This window comes from Anas acuta, chromosome 3 (assembly GCF_963932015.1).
Source record: "Anas acuta chromosome 3, bAnaAcu1.1, whole genome shotgun sequence".
NCBI lineage: Eukaryota > Metazoa > Chordata > Aves > Anseriformes > Anatidae > Anas > Anas acuta.
In genome coordinates this window covers 19,126,833-19,152,230 of record NC_088981.1, presented here as the reverse complement: position 1 = coordinate 19,152,230, position 25,398 = coordinate 19,126,833, and the positions used below count along the sequence as shown (strand labels likewise).

General features: G+C 39.5%; 2 protein-coding genes across 3 annotated transcripts in view; one reads left to right on the top strand and one right to left on the bottom strand.

Moving 5' to 3' along the window:
• LOC137852928 (spermatogenesis-associated protein 7 homolog) overlaps nt 1–14,072 on the top strand; it is a 33,188-nt gene extending 19,116 nt beyond the window's left edge. The window contains exons 6-9 of the mRNA XM_068675082.1: nt 865–929; nt 1,570–1,641; nt 4,304–4,361; nt 13,908–14,072. Of these exons, the coding sequence (XP_068531183.1) occupies nt 865–929; nt 1,570–1,641; nt 4,304–4,361; nt 13,908–14,072 (360 nt within the window). The remainder of the gene's footprint in view (nt 1–864; nt 930–1,569; nt 1,642–4,303; nt 4,362–13,907) is intronic.
• CENPF (centromere protein F) overlaps nt 13,967–25,398 on the bottom strand; it is a 40,819-nt gene continuing 29,387 nt past the window's right edge. Inside the window, exons 15-20 of one of the 2 annotated variants that reach the window (XM_068675975.1) lie at nt 25,046–25,222; nt 24,006–24,167; nt 22,335–22,515; nt 21,167–21,634; nt 19,881–20,068; nt 13,967–17,247 (exon numbers count right to left, since the gene is read on the bottom strand). In XM_068675975.1, coding sequence (XP_068532076.1) covers nt 17,167–17,247; nt 19,881–20,068; nt 21,167–21,634; nt 22,335–22,515; nt 24,006–24,167; nt 25,046–25,222 — 1,257 coding nt within the window. In that variant the 3' untranslated portion in view covers nt 13,967–17,166. The remainder of the gene's footprint in view (nt 17,248–19,880; nt 20,069–21,166; nt 21,635–22,334; nt 22,516–24,005; nt 24,168–25,045; nt 25,223–25,398) is intronic. The other variant, XM_068675976.1, reaches the window with a different exon arrangement.

Sequence of the window (25,398 nt, the reverse complement as noted above, 5' to 3'; positions counted from 1 at the left end):
AGCCTTTTCATTCAATCCAAATAATAACTTGGAGCATAGAAATGTCCAGGCAAAGTGCTAAGCCCTCAGCCTCCAGTCAGCACTGTAACACACCATACAAGACTGTATGGAAGTTGCACTCTACTGGTCACCTGGAGTTTTAGGATGAACGGGGGATTAATTTAGTGAATTTTAGTGCTCTTAAAAATAAGTGATGGTTAACTGTAGCATAAGCCATGCATGCTAGAGAAGTTGTGTAAAATTCCTTGGCTTGCTCACCCCCTTATGTAGCCAGTGTTAGACTTCTGCACAGCTCAGCCAAGGCAACACAGGCCTGATGTGTGTTAGCTCTGTGCTAGCTGGGACTATTCCACACTTTATTCTAACCATCAAAGCTTTCTTTTTACAGCATTAAAACAGAGGCTCCTAAATGCAAGAGTATTCCCAGTTGATAATCTGCAGGAAAGATAATTTCAGTATCAGTCTGCTTTTGTAGGTCTTCTGTGTCTGCTTTTTTTTTTTTTTGCACATCCTTTTAAAGAAAAAGGTATCTTATTTAAATGAGCTCTGCAAATATCTCCCATTTTGTCAAAACTTCTGATTTCATTTAGACTGTTTGCATTGTTTTTCTCAGTTTGTACATGCTTGTTTCCATTTCTGCTAACATGAGCCTACCTGGTAGTAATATCCTTTCTTTATTCATGTGAATGATTGACACTAGACATTAATTTCACATGAGCTGGCCTGTCACTTTAGTATGATGTTGTTGTGATTTTGATATATTACAAAATCAGATCCTTTTCCCCAGTGCTCTAAATGGAAATATGAAATGTTAATACAAAGATAATCGAAAACCTGCTTTTCCCCTTTACTTGTTTGTGGCAGAACCATGAATTATGGATTCCAGATTCTGAAATGTCACTTTTTCCAGGACTGCAACTTAAAGAAAAGTAAGTTAAATATTTGTTTGTCTCTTTTAACTGCTTCTAAGTTTTGTATCAAAATACTAAAGCAGGAATATGATGGAAAACTAAAATCAGGGCACAAAAGCCAATTACCAGCAGCTATATGAAGTGGACAGAAGTGAATTAGGGCTACAAGATTCAGATACTTGCTCGGGAAGTGTGGGATCAGAAAATTGGAAGGGATTTTCTGAGTCATGCCACCCAGTCACCTCTTATTGTAGGCAAACTAAATAATAACAAAATAATGTTAATAATTTGTCTTATGATACCTATGCTTTGTCCATTGGAACTATTTTTCTTGAATTAATTATTTTAAAAAGGCAAAGATATTCTTGATTAAAGAAATTTATGGATTAAATTAAATTAAATTAAATTAATGGATTAAAGTAATTAGGAAGCTGACCAATAAAACGTGAAAATAACTCATTTAAAAGAGTATAAACCTGGAGAGTAAAAAAATGCAGACTAGTAAAGAGATTCATCACTTTTGAATACGCTGGCAAAATTCCTTATCTGAGTTAGTTTAATTACTTTAAAACTGCCACCTCTTTGGACGGTACAGTAAATCTTATTTGTATTCTGGGTATGCTAAAGAAAGATGCTGACAGCTTATGTATTTGTGTAGAGGAGAAGAGTATCTTCGTTTTCTTCAAGATCTTACAAATGATATTTTGACTAGAAGTTGTTACCACAAGGAGTAAGTGCTTTGCATTTCTTTCTTATTCATTTGAGTAGGAAAATTTTGACCAATTATTCAGTCAGAGTAAGAAATTGGTGCTTGTAATGAGATTAAATTGAAACATGAAGTTAGTTTAGCTTGGTTCACACTTCTATGACTGCACTTTATTGAAGTCATGATTTAAACTGAACAGCTGAACAGAAAATACTTTCATTCACTCTCCTCTTTCCCAGTAACTTCTAGTAGAAACATGGAAATGTCATGTTTTCTGACCCTGTACTCAATCTTATTCCCATACAAAATATCATGATAGGCATTATTGTTACAACACTCTCATTCCCATTCCCAGTCAATCCTGGGCTAGCAAACCAGTGAGCTACAATGAGTCATCCAGCAAAGTGCATTGCAGCAGCAGATTTTATATGTAGAAGTCTTCCTCCTATGTATAAGAGCAGAATAAATAAATGCAATAACTGTTTCCTGTAGGATCCTAAATTAATGATGCACACATAAATCCTAGAGCCAAATACACCCGGTACTGCTGACATCCAACTGCAACATCCTTTTCTGGTTTCAAGTTCTGTAGGTAAAATCCTGTTGTGCACACACACCAGTATGCATTCCCATTCTCCATCACATTTCTAATAGAAAACTCTCCTGTTTGTAACATTTAGAGATCTGTGACAAACCTTAGGTCCATTTGTAGGCCTGCTCAAAGTTCCAACATATTTTCCTCTTTCTCTATAACGTTGTCTGGCCAGCATTTTAAATGGGAGGCACTTTTCCTTTGACAGAGAATTTAACCCAAATGTTTGCAACTCCAATCTTTGTCAAGTGCTGTGCTTTTATGCTTAAGAGGTGCTAACCTCCCTGATAACAATCAAACCCATTCTGAAACCGCCCAAGATATTTCCTTGTCAATCTAGAGGATTTCAGTTAAAATTTCTGGGGCTCTTTTATTATTTTTTTTTAAGTGGTCATTATTATGAATGGCTAGTTTGTCTTCCGAGCAAGCAGTTAAAAGTAAGAGTTTTCATTCTTCCTTCTAGGTGCAGCAGTTTTCAGACTGCCTTCGAGGCCCAAATTAGAAGTGCATATGTCAGGTTTCATTTTGAGTTTTCTGGTTACACCAGGAGGAACAGTAGTAGCTTTGAAAACCACTGACTCAGCATACATTGCAGAGGTTGCTGAGCTTCATGCCTGCCCATACACACAAAGATAATATTAATATAAAATAAAGCCTCAAAAAGCTACTGTGTGTCAGCCCCCAAGTTAACAGGAGAATTGGTATCCTTCAGAAAATGTCTTTTCCTCTATAGATAGTGAAAATAAACAAAAGAACCCAGACTTGTACCTGAGCAATGTGACAGCAGCAGGGGTGGTGTGTGTGCTCCATGCTCAGCCCAGCTCAGAGCACGGTGGGGCACCAGGGTGTCTGTGCTCAGGCTTATAGGGTGAAAGTACCAATCTGTTGACCTCAAGTGGAGATTGCTTAGGTGCTGTGCACTCTTCCCTCAAAAATAAAGGTTACAAAAAATATATGAATAAGCATTTTCTTGGGTGATCTTTAATAACAGAGCTTAATTTTATGCAGATTAAAAGCAAATGATCGGTAGTTGCCTTTCATTTTAAATCCAAAGTTCAATCTTTAAACAGATTTTTGTAACAGACTAGAAAAGACACAACCAAAAGCCTTAGCTACCCTGCTGCAAGATTATTATGATAGGCACATATTTTAAAATAGCTCTGTTTATTTTAAAAAAGCTTCTTTACAGATAGAGTTGTAAATGCCCTCCCAATTCAGATAAACATTATACAACCAAAACAGCCCTGCTAACACCTCCAGTTCATTGCAGGTATTTTCATTTTTTATGATAGTCTGAAAACCCAAACATTGGGTTAGATTTAACTGAATTACAATTGCAGAACCTGGAGACCTAATTTCCTTGTCAGTTAGGTTTATTTTTCACAGCTTCTCATCACAGTGAGTGCACTTTTTGCTTGCAGCTGATCATACCATCAAGAAAAATATTCTGAGTGCTTTTTGAAGGCATCTCTCTTGGCCTGGTCCAACTGATTAACAGAACCAAGACCATGAAAGTTCAGCCTTTTCAGTGTTTCTCTTAAAAGTTACTGGAAAAGAGGCCCAAGAACAAGGAGACCATACAAATGACATGTAGAGGTGTAAGAAGTATTGACTAGAAGCAATTCAAAAGTCAGCTTCGAGTAATGCAGTATTCTGGACAAAGGAACTACAGCTATAAATGAAGCTGGGAAGCTGCTTCACCAGTTTCAGCTAGTTAACATGTGGTGGGATGGCAACAGAGAGAAATACAGAGGGGGACTACTGTGTTGCCATGGAGAGCTCCAGTACTCTTATTAAATGCAGAAGAAGAAATTGGAGTTATATACATGAAATACTGTCCCCATCCTGCCAAGCTGCATGCATTTGGAACAACCTGACAAATGTCAATACATTATTTTTCCAATCCATTTACAACTGTGTTAGGGGCAGGGGGAGGAGAGGATGCAGCAAAAGTGAGAAGTTGGGATATGTTTTAAGGGATCTGAAAGACAGGCTGAGTGGTATTTTTCATATGAAAGTATAAGGCCTTTGAATAGTTTTGTGTTTTGTTTTGTTTTGTTTTATCACTGATCTTCCCTTTTATTCTATTTTAAGGGCATTAGAAGATGTATTTCAGATGCATATTAAAAGTAAGAGGCATAACCTTGATGAGGTGAGCAAAAACTGTCTCTTATTAAATACTCTGTTGCCTCCAGGAGAAATGTTGTATATCAATGCTGAGCAACAATTTATGGCAGACTGACTGCTACACAATTTAAATACAAGGTGAGGAGAAATTACTTCTACAAAATCAACAAGAAGGGTGTTTTCCATAGAGGACTGGAAAAGAGATTTTTCTCTAAGCTTTTGTGCACTATTCTAATAAGATTTCCAAAAGGCAGGTAATGTACTTAGTGTACAGAATAGCTTTAATTATATAAAGCTTGTTTATGAAGAATGTTTCTTGCAGCACGTTTTTGCTGTGACTGCTACTTTCTGGAGTAGAACAGCAAGAGAGCCTTGTAGACTGTGACTAGACCCAGAAAGAAAATGTTGTTTTTTAATAGTTTGCTTTTAGGAGCTTGGTCACCAGAGCAGAATAAAACTCCAGCATTCAGCATTAAGAATCCCCATGTGGTTTCTGCCAAGAATTATACATCTTAAAATGCTTATCTGAAAATCTCACATGCTGAGAGGGAAGTTGCCTATGGAGAGACAATAGGAAATGACAGGCACAAATATGCATGCACAGTCCTGTCTCTCTCCTCTGCGGGTCTGGCATCCTATTTAGGATGAACAAAAGCACCTCTGCCTGATTTAAGCCTGATCTTAAAGCCCTCTCCTGAGAGCAGGACTTATAACTGCTCTTTGAAAAACCTGAAGGAACACACTGTTTTCCTTTTAAAGTCGTTCACAAAGACAGTGGTGTTACTGGCTGCTATGCCAGAGTGGTTGAAGTGTTCCCATGAAATGGGGGAGGCAAATCCCAACACCTTCCCCAGACTGGGAAGGCCCAAATCCAACACCATGCCTCATGAGCAAATGCACCAACCGGGCATTTCACTCTACAGGTTTTGAAATTGTTTGTTTGTTTGTTTGTTTTTCTGTGCAAGGAAATAGGAGCAAAAAAAGAGATGCCAGCACTCTGTGTTAAGGCTGCAGAACTCATTTAAAAGGTACCTGATTTTTCTCCACCCCATGACTATAAAATGTAAATTCTTCCATCTTTGCAGTCTCTATATTAAAATAAAAAAGGAAGGAAGGAAGGAAGGAAGGAAGGAAGGAAGGAAGGAAGGAAGGAAGGAAGGAAGGAAGGAAGGAAGGAAGGAAGGAAGGAAGGAAGGAAGGAAGGAAGGAAGGAAGGAAGGAAGGAAGGAAGGAAGGAAGGAAGGAAGGAAGGAAGGAAGGAAGGAAGGAAGGAAGGAAAAAGACATTCCTAAGAGCCTGAAGGGTGCAAGAATTTAGTCACGTCTTCCCACTCTTATTGCCTGCCTGCTTGCCAGAAGGTCCCTGCTCAGCACACAAGGTTTGGGCTTGGGACCTCTTTCATCCCACACTTCTCCCATGTCCTGCAGGGAGTGAGGCTGCTCGTTCCAGCCTCGAGAGGGATTTGGTGTTTGAGTCCTTCTCTGGATCTGACTTTAAGGGCCTTGATACAAGAAGGCATTTCGTTTGGTTTGATGATCAAGAGGAACTCGTGGTCAGGGGCATGGACTTTGCCTTCTAAAGCTCACATTGCTGCAGCAGATTCAGGTGGGAGCATTTCTGAGAAACCGATGCAGTGCAGCACTTAAATGTGTTACCTTTGCTTATTTGTGTCTGTGAATTTGCGGCACTGCCTTTTAGCATTGTACTTTCTTCAGCAGTAGGCATGTGGGAGTTATGCATATGCTTTGCACAATAAATAAATAGCAATCAAAGAGATTATAAAATAATTAGAACTCAGAAGGTTATTTTGTTTTTCAAAGTGCCGTGATTAGGAGATAAACAGTGTTTTGGTATCTGTTTAGATGCTGGTCTGACTGACAGTCAGTAGGTAGCAAAAGTGTTTGGGGAACAATCTAAGCTGAAATTTAGTGAATTTTAGGTCTGTTTCGTGGGGGAAAAACTCAGCATCAACACCTCAGTTTGAGAAGATACATAATTCCCATCTGCCTAGGGGATGCAGAGCTTATTTCTAGGGCCAATGCCTACAAGACTCTGAGTGCCTAACAGAGAGAGCTGAGAAGCCTTTAATAGGCTATTCAAGGTACTCGATTCCTTCCACAAGGATGAGTTTGCAAACAGTAGTGGATTTTAACTACGTCCCATTGCAATGTATGATATCTTGTGTTGCTCTGTATTTGGGCAGAGCTTAAACCTGCTGTTGTCTTCTCAAAAAGTAGTGGCTGAAGGCTTTGAAGAAACTCAGAAAAGAGGAATAAAACTAACTGGCATAAAACAGGGTTAAAGGACTTATTTTTAAACCACAAATTAGCGTGTTTAGTCACACGATGATGAAAGGAAAAAGACCCATACTGCCTCTGTCTGTTAGAAGGACATAGCATGCACAGAAGGAAGAAAGGTTCTTTGGAAAGGCTAAATGAGAAGTGTAGGGACACCACCAGGAGAAGCCTGTGGGCAGTGAGATTCATTAGAAGGGGCACAGTTCCCACAAGGAAAGTAATGGAAGCTGAATTGCTTTGAGACTTTTACAAGTGGCTTGGCCAGTGGATGGGGAGGAATTACAAAGTGTGGGGACTTTCTGTCCTACAAAAATACATTGTTCTCTTGTAGTTTGTTGTCTTCAAACCAAACCCTTTTTTAACTCACTATCTATGTTTTCTGGACCAGGCAGACAAAATAGGATGACAGAAACATTTGTCAAGGCCTTTGCAGTGCATTTTTCACCCATGTTGGATGTCTGCCAACATGTTATTTGGGTACTTGCTTCCCTGGGCTCTGCTCTGCTGTGCGCTTGCTGTCTAAAGCCAACACCCCTCTGCAAGTTCCTTCTGCTGCGTACTCTAGCCTAGCATTGGAGACCATTCCCTAAAACTACCTCCACTCCAGCCTGCTGCTAGTTCATGCATCATGAGGATGCTTAAACCCCTCTGGCTATACTGGCTAACTGTACATGGTACAGTTATAGGTGTGAAGTGGGGGCACAGTGGTGAGCTCTTTCACTGGGCTCCAGCCCAAGACAACTTTCAACCTGGTTCATCAAGGCATGTCTGAGGAGCAATTTTCCTTGCTTTAGGCCATGCCATTGGCACGCATGCCGTTGCGTGCCCTGGAGAAAGCATGCACTGCTCCTCCCATCCAAGACTGATTTCTGCTGTTCATGCTGTTTTACCACCTCTGCATTCTGTGGTCTGCTTGGGTGGTTTTGAACTTCCCAGGTTCAAACATACTCCTTTGTGGCTTAGAACTACATTTTCTTCTGCAATACTTACTATGAAACTGGAGAGTTTCTCCAACATTTTTACAGAAGGGAAAGGTTCCCCTATTTTCTAATTAATTACTAATGAAGTGATGTCTACTCAGGAAAGCTTGAGATTTTTACCTAGCCACTACATCAAAGCCAGCATTAGGCAGTTTTTTTACCTGTACGAGTGTGAGGATGACATTCGACTGCAGTGCAGTGGTCTCAAAATCGGATTCATATGCAGTTACAATTCAAGAAGCCATCAATTCCGTGACAAATATTTTCTTAAAAAGAAAAGAATACCGGTTCTTGCTAGGAGGTACAGGTAAAAGAGCAGTTCTTAGAATCCAGGAGACTAGAAAAAAGGTCACTCCTGGGTTTGAAATAGTCACTGAAATGTGTCTGTAAGTGCATCATTTCAGGAAACTGATGGGAAACTAACACAGCACCTGCAGGGGGTGGGGGCTCTGGTGCCAGCCTGTCTTCCACCAAGCAAAACTGTTCCAAGTAACTTATTTCCTGGAATTTTATCATATAAATCCAAAAGCTCCCAAAGAAGTAACAGCTGATACTTTGCTTTTAGGAGGATCATAAAGTGTTCAGTCCCCCTCAGAAACACAGTGTGAAGACATCAGGTTTACCTCAGGAGAGGAGGTAGAAGACAGCTGTTCAATGGCATCCAGCAGCACTACCAAACATTTTAAGACAGGAACATAATGAGGTGTAGGCAGCTGAATGCCACAGTGGTGTAGAAGCTGAGAGGCCTGCCTTCCTTGACCAAATAAAATGATTTGCTTTGATTATTGAGTGAGTACAGCCTCAGCGATAAGAACTGGTGGGAAGTGTCACAGGATCTTTAGTAGCCAGTAGTGGAAAGGTCTATTTTTACATTCTTATGCAAGAAAATCTCTTTTGCTGTGCCACGTCCCATCACCATCTTAAGTCACACTGAAGCAGACATGGAAGAAAGCAACCACTGGCCCAACCTCCAACACGTTCCTTGCCCTTCCCTTCTTCAAGTGCCATACCCTCCCTACTTGGCCCACCATGTCTCGTGGGATTGCCTTAGAAGGAGAAGTATCGGCAGACAAGTGCGGTTTAGGATGCTAATGCAATAATTACTGGCTTAATCATCAAAGTGAATAAGCAATTTACCAACAGTCACTTTCAGCACTGTGCACTGTTACCATGTAAATACAGATTTTTGTATACCATAATTAGATGTGGCACATGGGAAAGTTTTAAATGCAAACCAGTAAAAATGAAAATGACTGCTCTGAGATGAGCACAGGGCCCACGTTTATTCCTCTCACAACAGATAATGTCAGTGGTCTGGTATGCAGAAACTTCCCTCTGAACCAGTACTGACCCCATCACAGGCAGAGGGGGAACTGCCCTGTGAAACAGGTTCATTTCTGCGTGGCACCTAAAGCAGGAGTCTTGTACTTTGGCGAGGTGGCATGGGTAGTAATTTTAGAAATTCCAGTGGGAATAGTTTCGTTTCAATTTCTTAAATTTCTTCTGAAGTTTTAACTGGACATATTCATTTCACTGCCTGTCCTGGCAGGATATACCTCATATCTGGGCATGTTCTTCCCATTTCATACACACATCCCTTTGTGTGTGTGCAGTGGAAAACACTGATAGCTTCAAGTATGGAGGTACCCGTCTACATAAATCAGGGTTTCCACATACAAAGACAATTGGAAAATATGTAGAAAGTATATGTAAAAAATATGACCGTCATTAAACTTGGTCCACCTCACAACCTGCACGTGCAGGACACTGCATGCTGGAATCTTCACACCTGCGTAGCTGACAGCTTTGATTATTTTTGCTACTGAAACCAAGCCAACCTGTTCTCTAAGATCATGCTTTAGTTGCAGGTCAGCAAGCTTCAGAATTAGATTAGAGTGGAAAAGAGGAAAAAGTGATATGTCCGTAGTTAAAGCACTGGATCAAGTTCTGCTGGCTCAGCACTATGCTGGTATAAACTCTCAGTCCTCAGCCTTCCAGCCCTGGCCACCATACAGATTCTTCCCTTTTTTTGAAGCTTCTCTTTAGCAGTCTGTTCAGCAAAACAGAACATGAGATATAAAATTACCTTTTACTATCTACAAAGAGTGGTCTTCCGGATATTTTTTTTAATAATATGTACATTATTTCAGAAATTATGCTATAAATTGCTTTAAAGTCATGGAGAAGGTATTAAAGTTGTTCTTTTCACTGCTCTTGGGCACTTCTAAATGTTTGTCAAGGCCACAAACCTCTCAGAAGAGAAAGAAATCCCTTGGCATTGAAGACTGCAAATATCATCTGTTAGTTTAAGAAAAGATGTGCACATTGGATTCATGTGCACAAAGACTGTGATCCATTCAATCCCTATCACAGACACAAGGGATTGCTCCATATCTCCTTACACCACTGTGCTGAGCTAGAAGAGTGAGTCAGTTCTGAAGCACTGGCTATGACGTGCTTTTTGCTCAATGAGAGTGGATTATCCATTGTGCTTAGTGTGTTTCAACAAGATGAATTAATTTTCTGCTGAAGATTCAAAGCCCAGTATAATGACCTTCAAACTGAGCTCAAGCCTTAAGATTTTCCCAATAAATTCCTTGGAATCTGCCGAGTCACCATCCCTGGAGGTATTCAGGGGCCGTGTAGATGTAGTACTTACAGCATGGTTTAGCAGTGGACTTGTCAGTACTAGGTTAAATGTCAGACTGGATGATCTTAGACTTCTCTTCCAACCTGAAAGATTTGATGATTTGAATTCCACCCACCCTTTTTGCCTTCTACCTGACAGCTTCTGAACTCCCTTTTGTGCCACGAATACCCCCAGGTCACCTTCCACAGAAGAAAAAGAGAAGAGATGACAGGGCCTTCATGGTTACTCTCTCTTATTACAGCAGAATTCCTTGGGGATGTTCAAGCAATCTTAAATGATTAACCAATAAACCATTTTCCTCTTGATTCATTCTGACTATATTAAATATTAATAATTTCTCAGTCTTGAGCAAGTCACTCTGCACTGGTTGAGCACTATCAGTCCATTTTACAGTCATCTGCCATTCAGAATCTACTCTTGTATTTTTCCAAGATAGTAAGCAATCACAAAGTCCACCTAACTGGCTGCAACCCAAACTGCAGACCACATATTTCATCACTTCCTCTGTTTTCCCTTCTCCCGTGATGGTTATACTGGGTCACTGATGTTTGGCTCCCTCTTGGCTCTTTGAAGGCTGAAATAGATAAATTACATGGGGGCACCACAAAACATGCAACCCCCCCCCCCCTTGTTTTGCTCCAATTAATTAATTTCACTGGAATTTCAAGGCAGTGCCTTACCTCTGAGGAACCTGTGCACATGCAAGGCCTTACCTTAGAATACGGGGAGTCCCAGGCTATGATGCAGTAGCAGTGTTCTGCAGCAGTCATACAAAGGCAGATTTGCTGCTACCTAAAATGTTTTGTGTATTTGCTGCTGCATGGTACCTTACTACATGCTGGCTCTTAGCGTCCCATGGGCACTTAGGACAGAACAGCTCACACCAAGAGAATGAGATAAATGTGAGAGCTTCCGAGGAGTTACCTGCACCACAGAAGCCTGAAGACATTTGTGTACAGCCACAGAAGTACCCCGGTGTTGCTCAAGCACTGCTACCACTGTAAGAGTTGGAATTTTGTAAGGCAGTGCTTGCCTCTAGCGTCAGCTGGTAGACAGCAGAGATGGAAACTGCATTTGTGATGCTCAAACAAGACTTCACCACAAAGTTCCAGGAATGTTCCCGCAGCATGGCATGACTCCTGGCTAACTCACCGCTCATGGTCTGCTTGTGCAGCACCATTTCAGGCACACGGCTTCTAGCCGTGGCCCACGGAACAACCTTCTCAAATGACCAGCTGTGTTTTGCTTCCCTACACCACCTGCAGCTTTGGTTTGGTATTGGGCAGCTTTTCACCACCTCTGCCGCAGCCTTGCCTCCGTGCTTCATCCCACCACTGGATGCATTTTGCAGGGGATTTAGCTGCAGAGAGGTAAATCCAGGGTGCTGAACTTCTTGCAAAGGAAAGATAACATCTCGGAGACTGCTTCAGTGAGCTAAAGGAAATAAATGAATGGGGTAGTGGCAACAAAAGTGAAACACCTACTTAACTGAAAAATCATTTCAGTCTTTTTCTGCAGTTAATTAAGTACTGAAGAAAATGGATGTAGAAAGCACATTTTAAAGCAATCAAGTACTGCCAGAAATCAAACCAGCAATTTGAAAAGAGAACAACACTGCTCTCTGGCATCTGACAAAATAAGATATTTGACAGGGAACAATATGTGCAGTACTGGTTAATTGAGAGGTGAGGAGAAGAATAATCATAGATGCATTATTGCATTTATAGAAGTGTCTCCAGCATGCCACAGGGACTATGCAGGTTTGTGGAATCCTCCTGCCTGCTACAGCAAGCCAGAAATCTCTTACATTCCCATCCATATTTTTACCGTGTACCCTCGGCAGCAATGCAGAAATAGCAACTGTGTTGGCTGAAAATAAGAGACTTGCCTTTAAAAGGACCGTAAGCACAGATTTCCTCAGCTAGTGAAGACATAAGAAAGAAGAGGGAGAGAAATCCTCATTAGAGTTTGCTCTGTCCACAGCACCCTTTGCTAGAGCTCCTCAAAGCACTGTACAGCCCTTCACCAGGTCTTGTGGAGGGGAACACAGCTATTTCTCTGCCAGTCCTGCAGCTGGTTAGGTTGAGTGTGTTTTCAAAGCGTCAACATTAGAATAAAGGCAAGACTTTACATCTCCCTCCTTTGGCTCAGAGCTGTAGCCAAATGCAGCGTCAATTCTACCCATGAACTTATCTATGTTTTAAAGGATGATGCTCTCTACAGCTATCTGAAATAAAGGTGTGGGGAGCTGGGGTCGGCCTCTTCTTGCAGATAACCAGTGATAGGACTAGAGGGAATGGTCTCAAGTTCCACCAATGGAGGTTCAGGTTGGAAATGAGGAGACATTTCTTCTCAGAAAGAGCAGTCAGGCACTGGGACCAGTTGCCCAGGGAGGCGGTGGAGTCACCGTCCCTGTGGGTGTTCAAGGAGGGGCTGGATGTGGTGCTTAGGGGGTGATGTTGGTGGTAGGAGGATGGTTGGGCCAGATGGTCTTGGAGGGCTTTCCCCAGATAAAATTAGTAATTTCCTACTCCTCTCTTTTGCCTCTGAAAGCAGTAATCTGATGTGGATACAGACTTCACAAAAAAGTTAATTTTCCTTCACAAACTCAGCAGCATTTGTGCTGCATTTCCTATGGCAGCCAGCAGGCCTCCAGCGAAAGGATTCTGAAACACCACTCAGTGCTGGGAGCACATTTTCACTCAGCTTTCATCTATTTCGTTTATGAGATGTGATGGTAGAAAAGCAAAACACTGAAAGCTGCTGATCTTTCCGTGCACCCATCAATCATCACTGCATTCACCTAAGTATCTTAATAGCTGAAGTGTGAAGAGTGCACGGTCTGTCTGGTGTTAAAAAAGCTTCAAGGGAGACAAATAATGCAAAAAACTGAGCAGATTTAGGTACTCTATAGCTCAATCCTGTTTTTCTAAGTTCCATCTAAGTTCTGATTTTACACTGAAATAAGCGTTTGGGTGTGCACGTACCTGGCTGCAGATCTGCACGATCATGGCTGTGTGTGAGGTATCTGTCTCGTTACTGGATTCATTTATGTACCAGGCTGTATTTTAAGCAAGTCCACATTGCCTTTGAACACTGCCAGCCCATTTCCACAGTAGTCTACTGCGTGTTCAATTGTCAACATCTTCCAAGAAGCTCAAACAGCTGTTTTGAATTACTGCTGGGGTTGGCTGGTTGTTTTTCAGAAGATTGCTGGCAGCCTTATTATAATTTGTGGCTATTTAGGATAAGGTGACAAAAGCAGAAGGAAGGGGAATCATTTTAAGGGTTAGCTGAGATCTCCAACAGCAGGAACAAGGACCAGCAGCTGAAATCAGTTCTCGGACAGATTTGGGGTGTTCTCACCAAAAAGAGGTGGCACCTGGTCTATGGTGCGATGCTATGTTCCATACTGTACAGAGGGGTTACATCTTTCTGCTGCATTTTCCTGTCTAAAAGGAAGTCGTCTGCAACTTACAGTGCAAAGACAATCCTCATTAGATGTATGTTGCACTTTCCTCTGTCGTTGCCTTCAGGTTTTAGGAAGGAAGGAAGCCGGTGCTTCAGAAAGCAGCATGAGCCCATGTTCTGTCAATGGGATCTGGTCCTACCATCTCCTTTAATGGGTTTCTTTCATTAACCAGGTGAAACGGAGAAGAATAGTTGAGAGTCTGAAGAGAGAGCTGAACATTACAGATCAGCCAGGCCCGTCTGTCAACTGCAACCACACACAGCAAAAGGATAGCGGCATTCCTGCAGCGGGCCTTCAGCCTCCAGCTCTTGGTGCTTCAGACAGCGTTGGAAATTAGTTAGGGCATCCAGGTAGTTTAGATAAACACCAAATTCAATGTAAACCTTGGGCAAACAGGAAAATGAGGAAGAGATCCAGCAAATGCATCTGCCTGAGACATAGCATGGTCAGGTTACCATGCTCAGAACAGTGCCAGAGCACCAAGGAGGGCATTTTTACAGAGATTTTCACAATCCAAATAGAAAGCCAGATGCAAGTGCCCTCTCATTAGTTACTGACAGCTGACACCAACACTTCCTGTGCAATCCTCTTCCTAGAAAGCCCGATGAGGCATTTTGATTTTTTCCTACCACACACTTGATTTACAAATAAGTTGGAAATTAAGTTTTAGATACAGTTTTCAAAACCTTACATGAATTGTGACCTAAAGTCTCACTGGTTTACAATAGCATGTAGAATAGTAAGTCCCATTTTCAAGTGCTTTAGGTATTAATCTGAGTAATTTCTCATAAAACCTTAACCTTTATTAGCTCATATGCACAAACCTAAGATTAGCTAGTACTACAGTAGATACCAGTAACTGTGAACAAACAAACATTGTGATCTTTCAAAATGTAAGGTTCACATTTAAAAGAATCTACAGGCTCGTAAAATACAAACATGGCCAAATAGGAAAATATGTAATTACAAAAGCCTCAATCCTTTCTTTAGTGATATTTACTTCATTATAACTTAGTTGTTTAAACTTCTCTGGTCAAGATTAGGCAGCTTTCTAAACATAGATTTTTTTTCCACACTCTTCTCCAAGTGGGACACTTTTCAAGGCATCAGATGAAAATAGAAAAAGATTGGGATAAATAAAACACTCCAGTGTTGTCTTTTTTTCTATTGTCTGTTACCAATGCATTTTCCTACTCCTGCTTCTACCTCAAAATCTGCTTTGTAACGAAGTTATTTAAAAAAAATGCTATAATTCTTTGCACAATCCCTAAACACTTTGAATATACAAAGCTTTATCTGAAATAATTGAACTTTTATGAGCAGCTCTGTTGGTACACTGACAGACGCTGAGGCAATCAAAATGCGTTCTTTAAGCTGGGCCTCTTTCAGGCTCCCTTGAAGATGCCTCTAGGCATACAGCCACAAGGAATTGTTTTAATTACCTAATATCTGGGTTCACAAACAAGTGGAGAAGCTTAAGAAAAAGCCACAAGATCTACTGATCTGATGCCAGCCGTAAGTGTACCTAGTTACTGAAGGATAACTTGATGTTTTTGTTCCTTTTAACTAGATGGAATATTTTGGTCTGTTATCATTAGGCTCATTTGAGACAAATGTTGAATTTCTTTAAAGATCTTTCAGTTAAACTGATGAGAAAAGCAATTTGTTCTCATAAACCGTATTGTAGCAGGCAATGCTCTCAGCAAGGCAAAAAGCTGGTTTATACATGTTTGTAAGAGAAGAACACAAAGTGGAACACTGACACAGCTTGGAGCAGAACCTTGTCTTTGTATCATTAGGGAAGAAGCACTCATATTTTGAAGTTCACCTTGGAACAAAAATATTTTACTTTAAAATTAAGAAACTTCTTTCAAGGAGTAGAAAACACTGATACCGACCTATGTTGAAAGAAGAAGTGACACCTTTCTGATGGAAGAACAACACGAGAAGGCTCCTCTGCTGCACAACTTGAAGTCTCAGAGGACTATTGCTCATGTAGAGCAGCTTGGTTTTCCTAATACTTGGGTAGGCAAGCATAAGCAAGATGAATTATTGGAAAAGTAATTTCTCTTCAGTTGGATAATGACTGATTTAGTTGATGTAACCCTCTTCTGTGCAGAATTACTCTGAGCTACTGAGCAAGCCCAATTAGATCTCTGAAATCAACAAGCACAAGCTTGCTGTGCTGAGCTTATTTGTAATGAATCATCGTAAATTCAAGTGCACAGTCATAAACTAGACAAATTTATTTTCTTACATTGATGATACCAGAATTTTAGATGGTATTTCCAGCTAAATTATTGCTATCCTTACCTTCTTTTAGGATATAAACTAGGATTTTTCTCAAATGAAAAGGGACCAACTCAAGGCTTTACATGCAACTATTTCTTGACACCTGACCATTTCTCCAACACATCCACTCCTGTTTCATCAATTACAAGTCAGCTACCTGCAATCATTTCCATATAAAATAACACATTTGAGGATAAGGATTTTAAGGGTAAAGGGTGACTTCCTGCAGAGAATCAGCAGGCAGCCACTGCTCCTAGAAGGAGCACTGCTTGTCGTCACGATGTCCTTCGTGGCTAGGTACACAGCTCCCACCCCAGCTTGCTGGGGATTGCTGGCTGGCCAAGGGCCAATTTGCAGAGGTGAAGATTATCGTTGTAACATCTTCAGCTACAGCCAAAGCCAGAGCATAGTGGGCAGTATGGAGAGATGGACTGGCAGATACTTAATTTCAGGGAAAATAGCTTTGTTTGGAGCAGGGTTCCTCTCTGCACACTGTTATTCTACCTGGAAGAAGGGGTACCAAGAACACAGTGGACTGAACCTGTGCACTCCAGCCTCTGTCTGGTTATATATATGCTTTTGCAGTTACAAAGTCAGTGCCTCATTATAAAACCTCTAATAGTGTTTGCCTCCTTTTTCCTGGAACCTAATAGATTGAGAGATGCTCAGGTGAGTTTAATTTCCATTTGCAAATCATCATTCTGTACACAGAACAAATGGTATCAATGATCTACAAGGCAACGTGTAGTCCACTTTTTGGCTTAATGGTTTAATTTTATAGCAGGTTTATGTACAATTCTTTACAGAAAATTCAAAGAAGATCTGTTCCTTCAGTATCGTTCCACAACTTTTAGTGACTTGATATTACTAAATATTCAAGAACAAGATCTGAAGATTATTGTTAATCATTCGATAAGAGAAAATAGTGCCCTCCATATAGGTCTGGTATTTACATGACAAACTGTTTTTCGTCATCAGTTGTTCTGCATGGTAATTAAATTGAAAGAAATGTACAGCACCTTACAATTTTCTTGTTTTTCATCTTGCTTGGGTAGTGCTTGTTCATTTAGGGAATTTTTGGCTTTGTGAATCATATGAGTCTCCCTAGTATTGTCAGAGACAATGCTTGTGGATTGCTTCTACGGGCAAAGTGGTGACCTTGAAGTAGATTTCAGTGCTGGAAGAGCTGTCCCTGCTTGGGGCTGCTGTTCACCATTTACCTGCAACACAAACATAAGTGTTTTGTTTCACTTGTAATGGTAAATTGGTAGCTTTCTGCAGTAAGTCAAAAGGCTCATTGCAAAAATCTAACTATTGGGAATTTGAAAAAAAAAGCGCACATGCACAATAACAACAAAAAATATTTTGAAGACATTTCTCACTTGAATATACAATGCAGTGAGACTTAACATCACTTGTTTTGCTGATGGGTAAGATGGAGTATCTCCTACACAGCTGGCAAGCTATTTGCTAGGAGCAGAAACAAAGCTTAACCAGGGAACAGACAGTACCCTTAGCGTGTTTGTGAAGGTACCAGGTATTGCAGAGATCTGTATTTCATTTCCTCTGCACGTATTCTGCAAACATAAAACAGTTCTCACATTTTTACTGCCATTTGAACAGAAACCACTGCTTTCACATTTAGCTGATGTGCAAAGCACTCGAATTCTACATTAAGTCTACATACAAAAGTGAATAAATGTGTATGAAAATGACAGAGGCCACATTTTAAACACCTTGAGAAGTTTGCAACAGTTTGAATCTGGGTGTCTGAAATGAAGTATATATAAGTACCTGTCAGAGAAGAGAAGGAAACCAAACCTATTTCACTTTGAAATAAGACTCAATATTTACTGTGTTAATATAAAGCATGAAGCAACAGATTTTGATAGTTTCCACAAATGATGAAACAATACTCTGAACAATTCCTCCAGAAATTCCCAGATGTTCATGGATTTGAAGTAAAACCAACCCATATACCTCCAGCAGTGTCCAAGAGATAAGTTGAACACAAATTCCAGGAACTGGTGATTCTGTGTATTTATACTTGTGGGGAAAAAAAAAAAAACAAATCCTGAAACCTTAATTTCTCCAACGTAGTTAAAAATCAGGCATAGCTTGTCCTTAGAGCCAGATAAACACAAGTTTAGGCAAAGAGAAGGACTGTTTGGGAATACCTCCCCCTAGTTAAATTAAAAACCATTTATTACTGATTGCTTTTAACTTGCTGTAGCCTTGACTATGGTCAGTGAGAGCCTCCACCTAGCTTATGCTCTGACAGCAGGTAATTACTCTGCAACTTCCTGAAGCTAAGGTTTCCTTTCTTTTTGCACTATAGAGTTGTTTTGGTTTTGTGTGTTTTTTTTTGTTTTTTCCTCCAACAAACATGCTCCATTTGTTTCTAAGGTTATAGGAAAATGTATATAAATGAGTGTAAATAAAACTTATTGGCATCACTTAAAGAACTAATAAACCACAGGCCTTCAGGCAGTACCTGTGAGAAGCAGCATGTTTTGACAAGCAGGGTAATTCACCCTGAAACATGCACGCATGCAGGGAATACACTCTCACTTTAATATATGGATTTCCTAACACTACAGCTCAAAACAAATTATGGCTCTGATCTGAGAGGTCATTCTAATGATGCTTTCTGGCCTCAAAACCTATACATCTACTAATGTATATAATCATAGAATGGTTTGGGTTGGAAGGAACCTTAAAAGGTCATCTAGTCCAATTCCCCTGCCATGGACAAGAACATCTTTCACTAGATCAGGTTGCTCAAAGCCCCGTCTATGTGGCTTTTGCTTTTACTTTTGGTATCTTGCCAACATGCTTAATGTGCTAACAGAAAATAATTCAATTAAAAAAAAAAAAACTGTATTTATCCTTTATGACTTCGTATTTAGTTGTGTGGCAGACTCCTCTGATTGCCTAGAAAATATTTTTGTGTAACATGGCACATTGGAAGGATTTGTATCTACTGGCAAACTTCTGTGCAGCTGTCAGGTAAAGAAGTACCGATAGATGGTAACATCTCAAGTTCTCATTGCTCAGCTTTAAGATAGTGCAGTTAACAACTTTGGAGAAGATATCAGACAACAAAGGTTTATTTCTGTTCTGAAGCTGGAACATTTTCAATAACCTGTAAAGCATTTTCATTGGCTTAGAAAGAATGTCCTACTCTGATGTACCGTGAAATACGCTGTAGTGTCATGTTACCAAAAATGCTTCAAACTTCATGTAAACTTCACTTACTGAACTTTTTTTTTTTTTTTTTTAATAAAATCATCCTTCAAAACTTAACTCAGTTGTATTTATGTTGGTAACCTCAAAATCTGGTAATCACTTACATTAAAGTTAGCTCCTTTATCATCTAAATGTTCCCAATTTACATGTTTAACAGCCACTCAAACATCTGTAGTGATTTTATAGCATTCAGAATGAGGAATTTCAAGAAAAGCTGTGAGCAGAAAAATATAATCCTCATCTCTGACTCCCAAAGGTTCTTTTGCTGATTTTTTTTTTCTGAAACCTAAGAAATTACAGTAAAATGAGTATCTGGCCTTAAATATCCATCAAAAGAAACTGAAAATATACGTGTATTTCATTTACATTTCCCAACGAAGTCAAAAACTACATCACAGGAACAATTTGCAGGATGCTAGCATGGTCAAGAGCTCTACCGCATTTGAATGATTCAATATTTATGATCTTAACTTCACTGTACTGCTAAGAAATTTAAAGAATGATGATATATCCTCAAACTTACCTGGCAAGATGAATAAACTTAGTGAACATATTGGCTTTCCCCATGGCCTTCATGTACAGATATTTATTTTTTTTAAATTACCTTTTGTGATTTGCTGCCACCAGGTGTCGAACAGGAGCGCTCACTGAGATTCTGATCCTTCTGTAAGTCTTGTGTCTGTAAGAGGAATTTCTCACTTGGGGAACCCACACGAGGACTGGTCCCTAGATTTAGGGTTGTTCTGCGTAAAATGTAAGGAGTAACCTTTCCAGTAGGGATATCAGCAAACCCTGGAAAATGAACAGCTTCTATTAAACACAGCTAAATAAGTTACACTTTCTCGAATAAATGGATTTTCTGTGTTGTTTTTTTTTTCCCTCTTCACACTGGGGATAAAAACACCTGATTAAAATAAATAATTTATTCTCCTGAAGATCAAAAAGATTACTGAATAGATCTTCTGTATTCCAAATTCCATATGCAAGCCCTGAAAACTGCAGGCAAGGTACAACAGTAATTCTATAGTAAAGTTTTTCAAACAAGTTCTTGGTCTTTTTTTTCCCCATAGGCACATCATCATCCGGAGAATAATTTCAGTCTGAAAACACACGTATTGTTTTACTAGAATTCATTAAGAACACAATACCACAATACAACATTCTTGGTTTTTCCTATTTTCTCCATGTAGAACTATACTGTCACAGATTCTGTTAGAACTACACTATTATAGATCCTCCATTACCTCTCTATCTAGCCTAGAAGTCAAAAACTAACTGGCACGTGTCCTCAGAACAGGTACATTTCCAGAAAAATACTGATGCTTGTAAGAAAACAAAATGCAACTGATGTATAAACTAAGAATTCCTGACTTCTGGAGTGATCACTGAAGCTGAGGCGACTCAGTACCTCTGCAGCTTGTCCAGCAATTACAACTGCATTTATTACGGAGGCACCTCACCAGTAGTCTGCATCTATTCTCTTGTAAGTTTGTTACTAGCCCACAGAATAGTTTTAAATGACTAGAACAAGTCACCTTCCAGCAAAACTTTGTTGCTACTAACATATCACATGCTTAGTGTCTAATAGGTGTGCCACCAGAAACTACAAAGTTGTGACTGCCAGGATCATTTAACTACAATTAAATTGGCAGTAATGTAAATGTATTAAAACGGTCTAACGGCACAGTTCCACAGATGCTGAATTGGCATTAAATGGCACAACTCCCACTGGCTGCATTCACCTTCCATCACTGTCACCAAAAATGTTTCACATAGTCACCTACTTACCCAGATTAAAACTAATTCAGCTGAAACAGGAAAAAAAAGTGAGAGAGAGAGAACACCTGCTATGGTGATAGAACATTTGCCTTCACCAAAAATTCTAAATACCTTTTCTCACTACTTCTGGAAGCCCGTCCGGCTCACAGTCTGAGTTCTCCTGACACAGCAAGTTTTGACAGATAGAATCCTTCCTTTCTTTTTTTGATGAAGGCTCTGGCATAGGGGATCTTGGTTCTCCATTCTCCTTCCAGGTGTCTTCAGACCTCTGCCTTTTACTTGAAAGCTCAGCAGAATCTTCATCTCTTGGATCAGACTGATTGCTCACTGTTGATAAGTTGCCTGAACTCAGCAAAGGGCTGCTGACAGCATCTCTCGTTGGCTGCTTCAGCTGACTGCTCAGCAAAGTGACTTGTGTTTCTAGCATCTCGTTTACTTGCTCTAGTTTATAATATTTAACAATCAGAGAGGAGTATTTCTCCAAGTTCTCATTTGCCTCTCTGGTTTTCTCTTCTACAGATTCCTGTAATTCTTCCAGTTTTAACTTAATTTCTTCTGTAATGGCATTCTCATCAGCACCTTTCAAAGCAAAGTACCGTTGTTCATATAACTACTTAAAATAAGGATGAATGTAAAAGAATTTATAACACAATGATCACAGATCTTTTAATTAATTACACATGCTCCACAACTGTACAAGAACAAAAGTAAGTGACAGGATATACCAATCTCAGTGAAATGTTATACACTACAGTGGTTTGCTAAGTAGTAAAAAAACATGCCAAATTTGAAAAGAATCCTTGATTAGCGCATGGACAAACATTTCCTATGTCATTTTGTAACTTCACAATACTTGATTTTGCAACCCTAAATTTGCCTAAGCATCATTTACAACTGAGTTCATCTCATGCAGTGAACTTTAAAGGAAACAAGGGAACAGGAGTCAGAGGGGAAAGGTAGGGGAAAAATGACAAATATTGTTATCTTGTTAATCTTGTTAAAAAAAAAAAATGCTTCTCCCTTTTCCCTTAAGCCACTTTTGACCAAAACAATGTAATATTTAATATATATTCATAATCCATGGTTGCTTCTGATACTTTGAGATAAAGGAGATGAACTACATTTTCAAAACATCTGACATATTTGCGGTGGTACTTACTTGTGCTAATTAAAAATCATGCTCTGTATTGCATATGCAAATGGACATTCTAGGAAAAAAAAGTTTTGCCAACTAATTCATTGCTAGAAAAGCATTAAGACTGAATCTAGCTTCAGTTACCTTCTTTCTCTGACACATTTAGATCTTTCTTCTTTAACATTTCTTCGCATTTTGTTAGTTGTTGCTGCAACCGTTCCTTTTCCTTTTCCATATGCTTACAGGATTTCATCCACAGCTGCACTTTACTCGCTGCAAGTTTATTTTGCTTCCTTAGTTGAACTATAATATTGCCATTATTAATCTACAAATAAAAAATACAGTTGTTATACCAGAGGCACAGTTTTTCTGTTTAAACAACACACTATCAAATGGAACCTCCTCAACTGCTATGTAATATTAGTTGTAGACCATGGAGGTAATGTAGATTTGTTTGCTTGCTTCTGTACAACCTCATTATAGCTGCCCCTTTATCCCAGACACAGGAAAATCCTTTTACTGGACAGATATGTACGTGAGATTAACTATACAGAAAAACCCAGGGTCTGACACAACAGTCCGTCCATTTGCTACCTGTTATCCCAGCACTGAGGCATGCTAGGTAATGTATTTCAAATCAATATTCTGAATTGTAAAGCACTCTCCTCCTAGTTTGAGTTTCGTTGGTCTTCTTTTTGTCCCTACTGCATCTCACTACCGCAGAATCAAGAAAACCCAGGCCTGCTTTGCACTCTCAATCTCAGCTCAGAAGTACCATTCTGAGCAGCAGCACACCAGTCCTGGCTATCCACTCCCACACTCCTGGACTGCTCTCTGCTCTGAAGCGAAGCTGGGTGCAAATGCCACAGCAAGCACAGCTGGAAGCCTCCTATCATAGTTACAGTGCCATGGGTACCACGCTTTGTCACCAGTACACATCCTGGAGTTTCCTATCAGCACCTTGTTCGTATTAAGCAGAATAATTAACAATTAACACTACACTGGACATCCCTATTGAATACGGAACTTTTAAGCAAGGGGAACATATTTTAATTCAGCATTTAATTTCAAATATGCTGAATCAATCACTTATCTTCAAGAGCTCTTTTAGAGAGAGAGAGAGAGAGAAACTCATTTCTGAAGTGGAAGCACAACATTGAAAGCCAGCAATCAATCCCAGACAGCAGCAGGACAAATAACGAAGATAAGAAAAACACAGGGAAAATTAATAACCGGAATTCCAGCTACAGGGACAGTTAAACTTCACCTGTGCTACTAGAAGCCAACCAAGCACACCTAGAACTGTTCTCGAGCTATTAGTTGTTCACAGAAAGTGGAGCTCCAATTCTACCACCATTGAGTTCAATCATTCACAGGACGCTAGTTAATCATTTTAATGAGAATTCTGTATCAAATGGAGTCGATAAACTCTCAAAATCAAGAGCAAAGCATCAAGACACGCTTAAGACAGAACATGGTATCATTTATCATTGACGTAATTCACAAACAAAACAGAGGCATTGCAAAGCCACTTTTGACTGCAGTCTAACCATGTAATAACCAAGTCGAGATGTTCAGTGGAGACAACAGACGGCTGTGCTTCGCATCACAAACCACTTGTAGGTGCTCTAAGTCGTGGCATGCATAACAAAATTTTTCTAATGTAGATCAATAGTAACAACATTTCCTCCGTGCTCTGTGCTCTCATTAGTGAAACAAAGGCTGTATATTAAAGTCAAACCAAATCTCTGGAGCACAGATTCCTACATTTATATTAATGTACTCTACTTTAATGCTTCAATATTTTTTTCTTACCTGAAGATTTAGGAGCTCTCCTAAAGTCTGATTAGCTAGTTTAAGAGAATTATTTAATTCTTCATTAGCTGACATCAATTGCTCAAGTTCCAATTTTTGTGAGCTGTTAAAGAGCCCTAATGAATTCATCTTATCTTGACAGGCCTCAATTTGCATTTCATTCTAGAGAGACAAAATGTGCCTAATTACTATGATGCTAAAAAGGACACTAAGCTATATTTTGAAGATATACTTAAAAGCATATCACTGCCAATGGGAATTCCATAGCAGACTTGCTTGGTATGTTTTGAGGAGTTTAAAACTGAAAGACTGATTTGTCACAAGTATGTATTTTTTATACCAGTCTGCCTCTAAGAAGTCTGCCATTTGAAAGCCCCTATATTTTACTATAACTTGTTTTTAAATTTACTTCATAGTCATAGAAATGGAATTTACTTAGAAATTAATAGAGCAAATTGTTTTTCAGTGTCTTCCTGGTCTCAAGTACATATTTATAGACATTTATGACTCCTCCATACAAAGATACGGCTCTTTGTATATAACACAGAATTGTAGAATGGTTTGGGTTGGAAGTGGCATTAAAGACCATCCAGTTCCAACTCATCTAATTCCATGTTGAGTTTCTCATCAAGGAACACCTCCTAGCCCTTCTCCTTGGGGCTGCATGGCTAAAACTGTGGTATTTCCCAACAGATTAGCCATTTATATTCTTCATTTAACTGTTCCCTCACCATTCCTATCAAAACAACTGTTCCCTGGACTGAAACATACTGCTGCTCTCCCTTTTTCAAGTGTATAGCCCCAGCTAAGTTATATATACACTTAACATTAGCTGAGTTCTGAGGTAAATTCATCTTTCACTGTTTGCTAAAAGAAAAAACAATTTAACACTTCCTGAATTCTGAGGTAAGTATATAGAGAGTTTGGAAATGTTGTTACCAAAACCAGGTTCTTTTACAGTAGGATCATCAATATTTTTTTTAAATACCTAACATTTAATTAAAAAATCACAACACCAATCTTCCCATTTCCTGATTTACCTTGCTGTTTGCTTCTGTCAAAGCATCCTGAAGCGCTTTCTCTGTTTGAAGTAGTCTGTCTCGGTACTCTGCTATTTCTCTTTTCATTTCACTTTCTTTTTCTTGTAGTTCTTTCTGGACCATCCCCAAACTCTTCGTCAGTTCATTTTTTTCTGACATAGTTATATGCAGCTGAGTCTAAAAACAGTAATAGAACATTATTTGATATTTAGAATTTTATCAATGCAGAAATAGCCAACCTGTTAAACTATTTGACTGTACATCTGAAATTTTGAATTTCCAAAAAACAACTTGGTAAGAAAAATGTATTTTAGAGAGGCTAAATAGACTGTAATCACAAAATGAAGAACCTG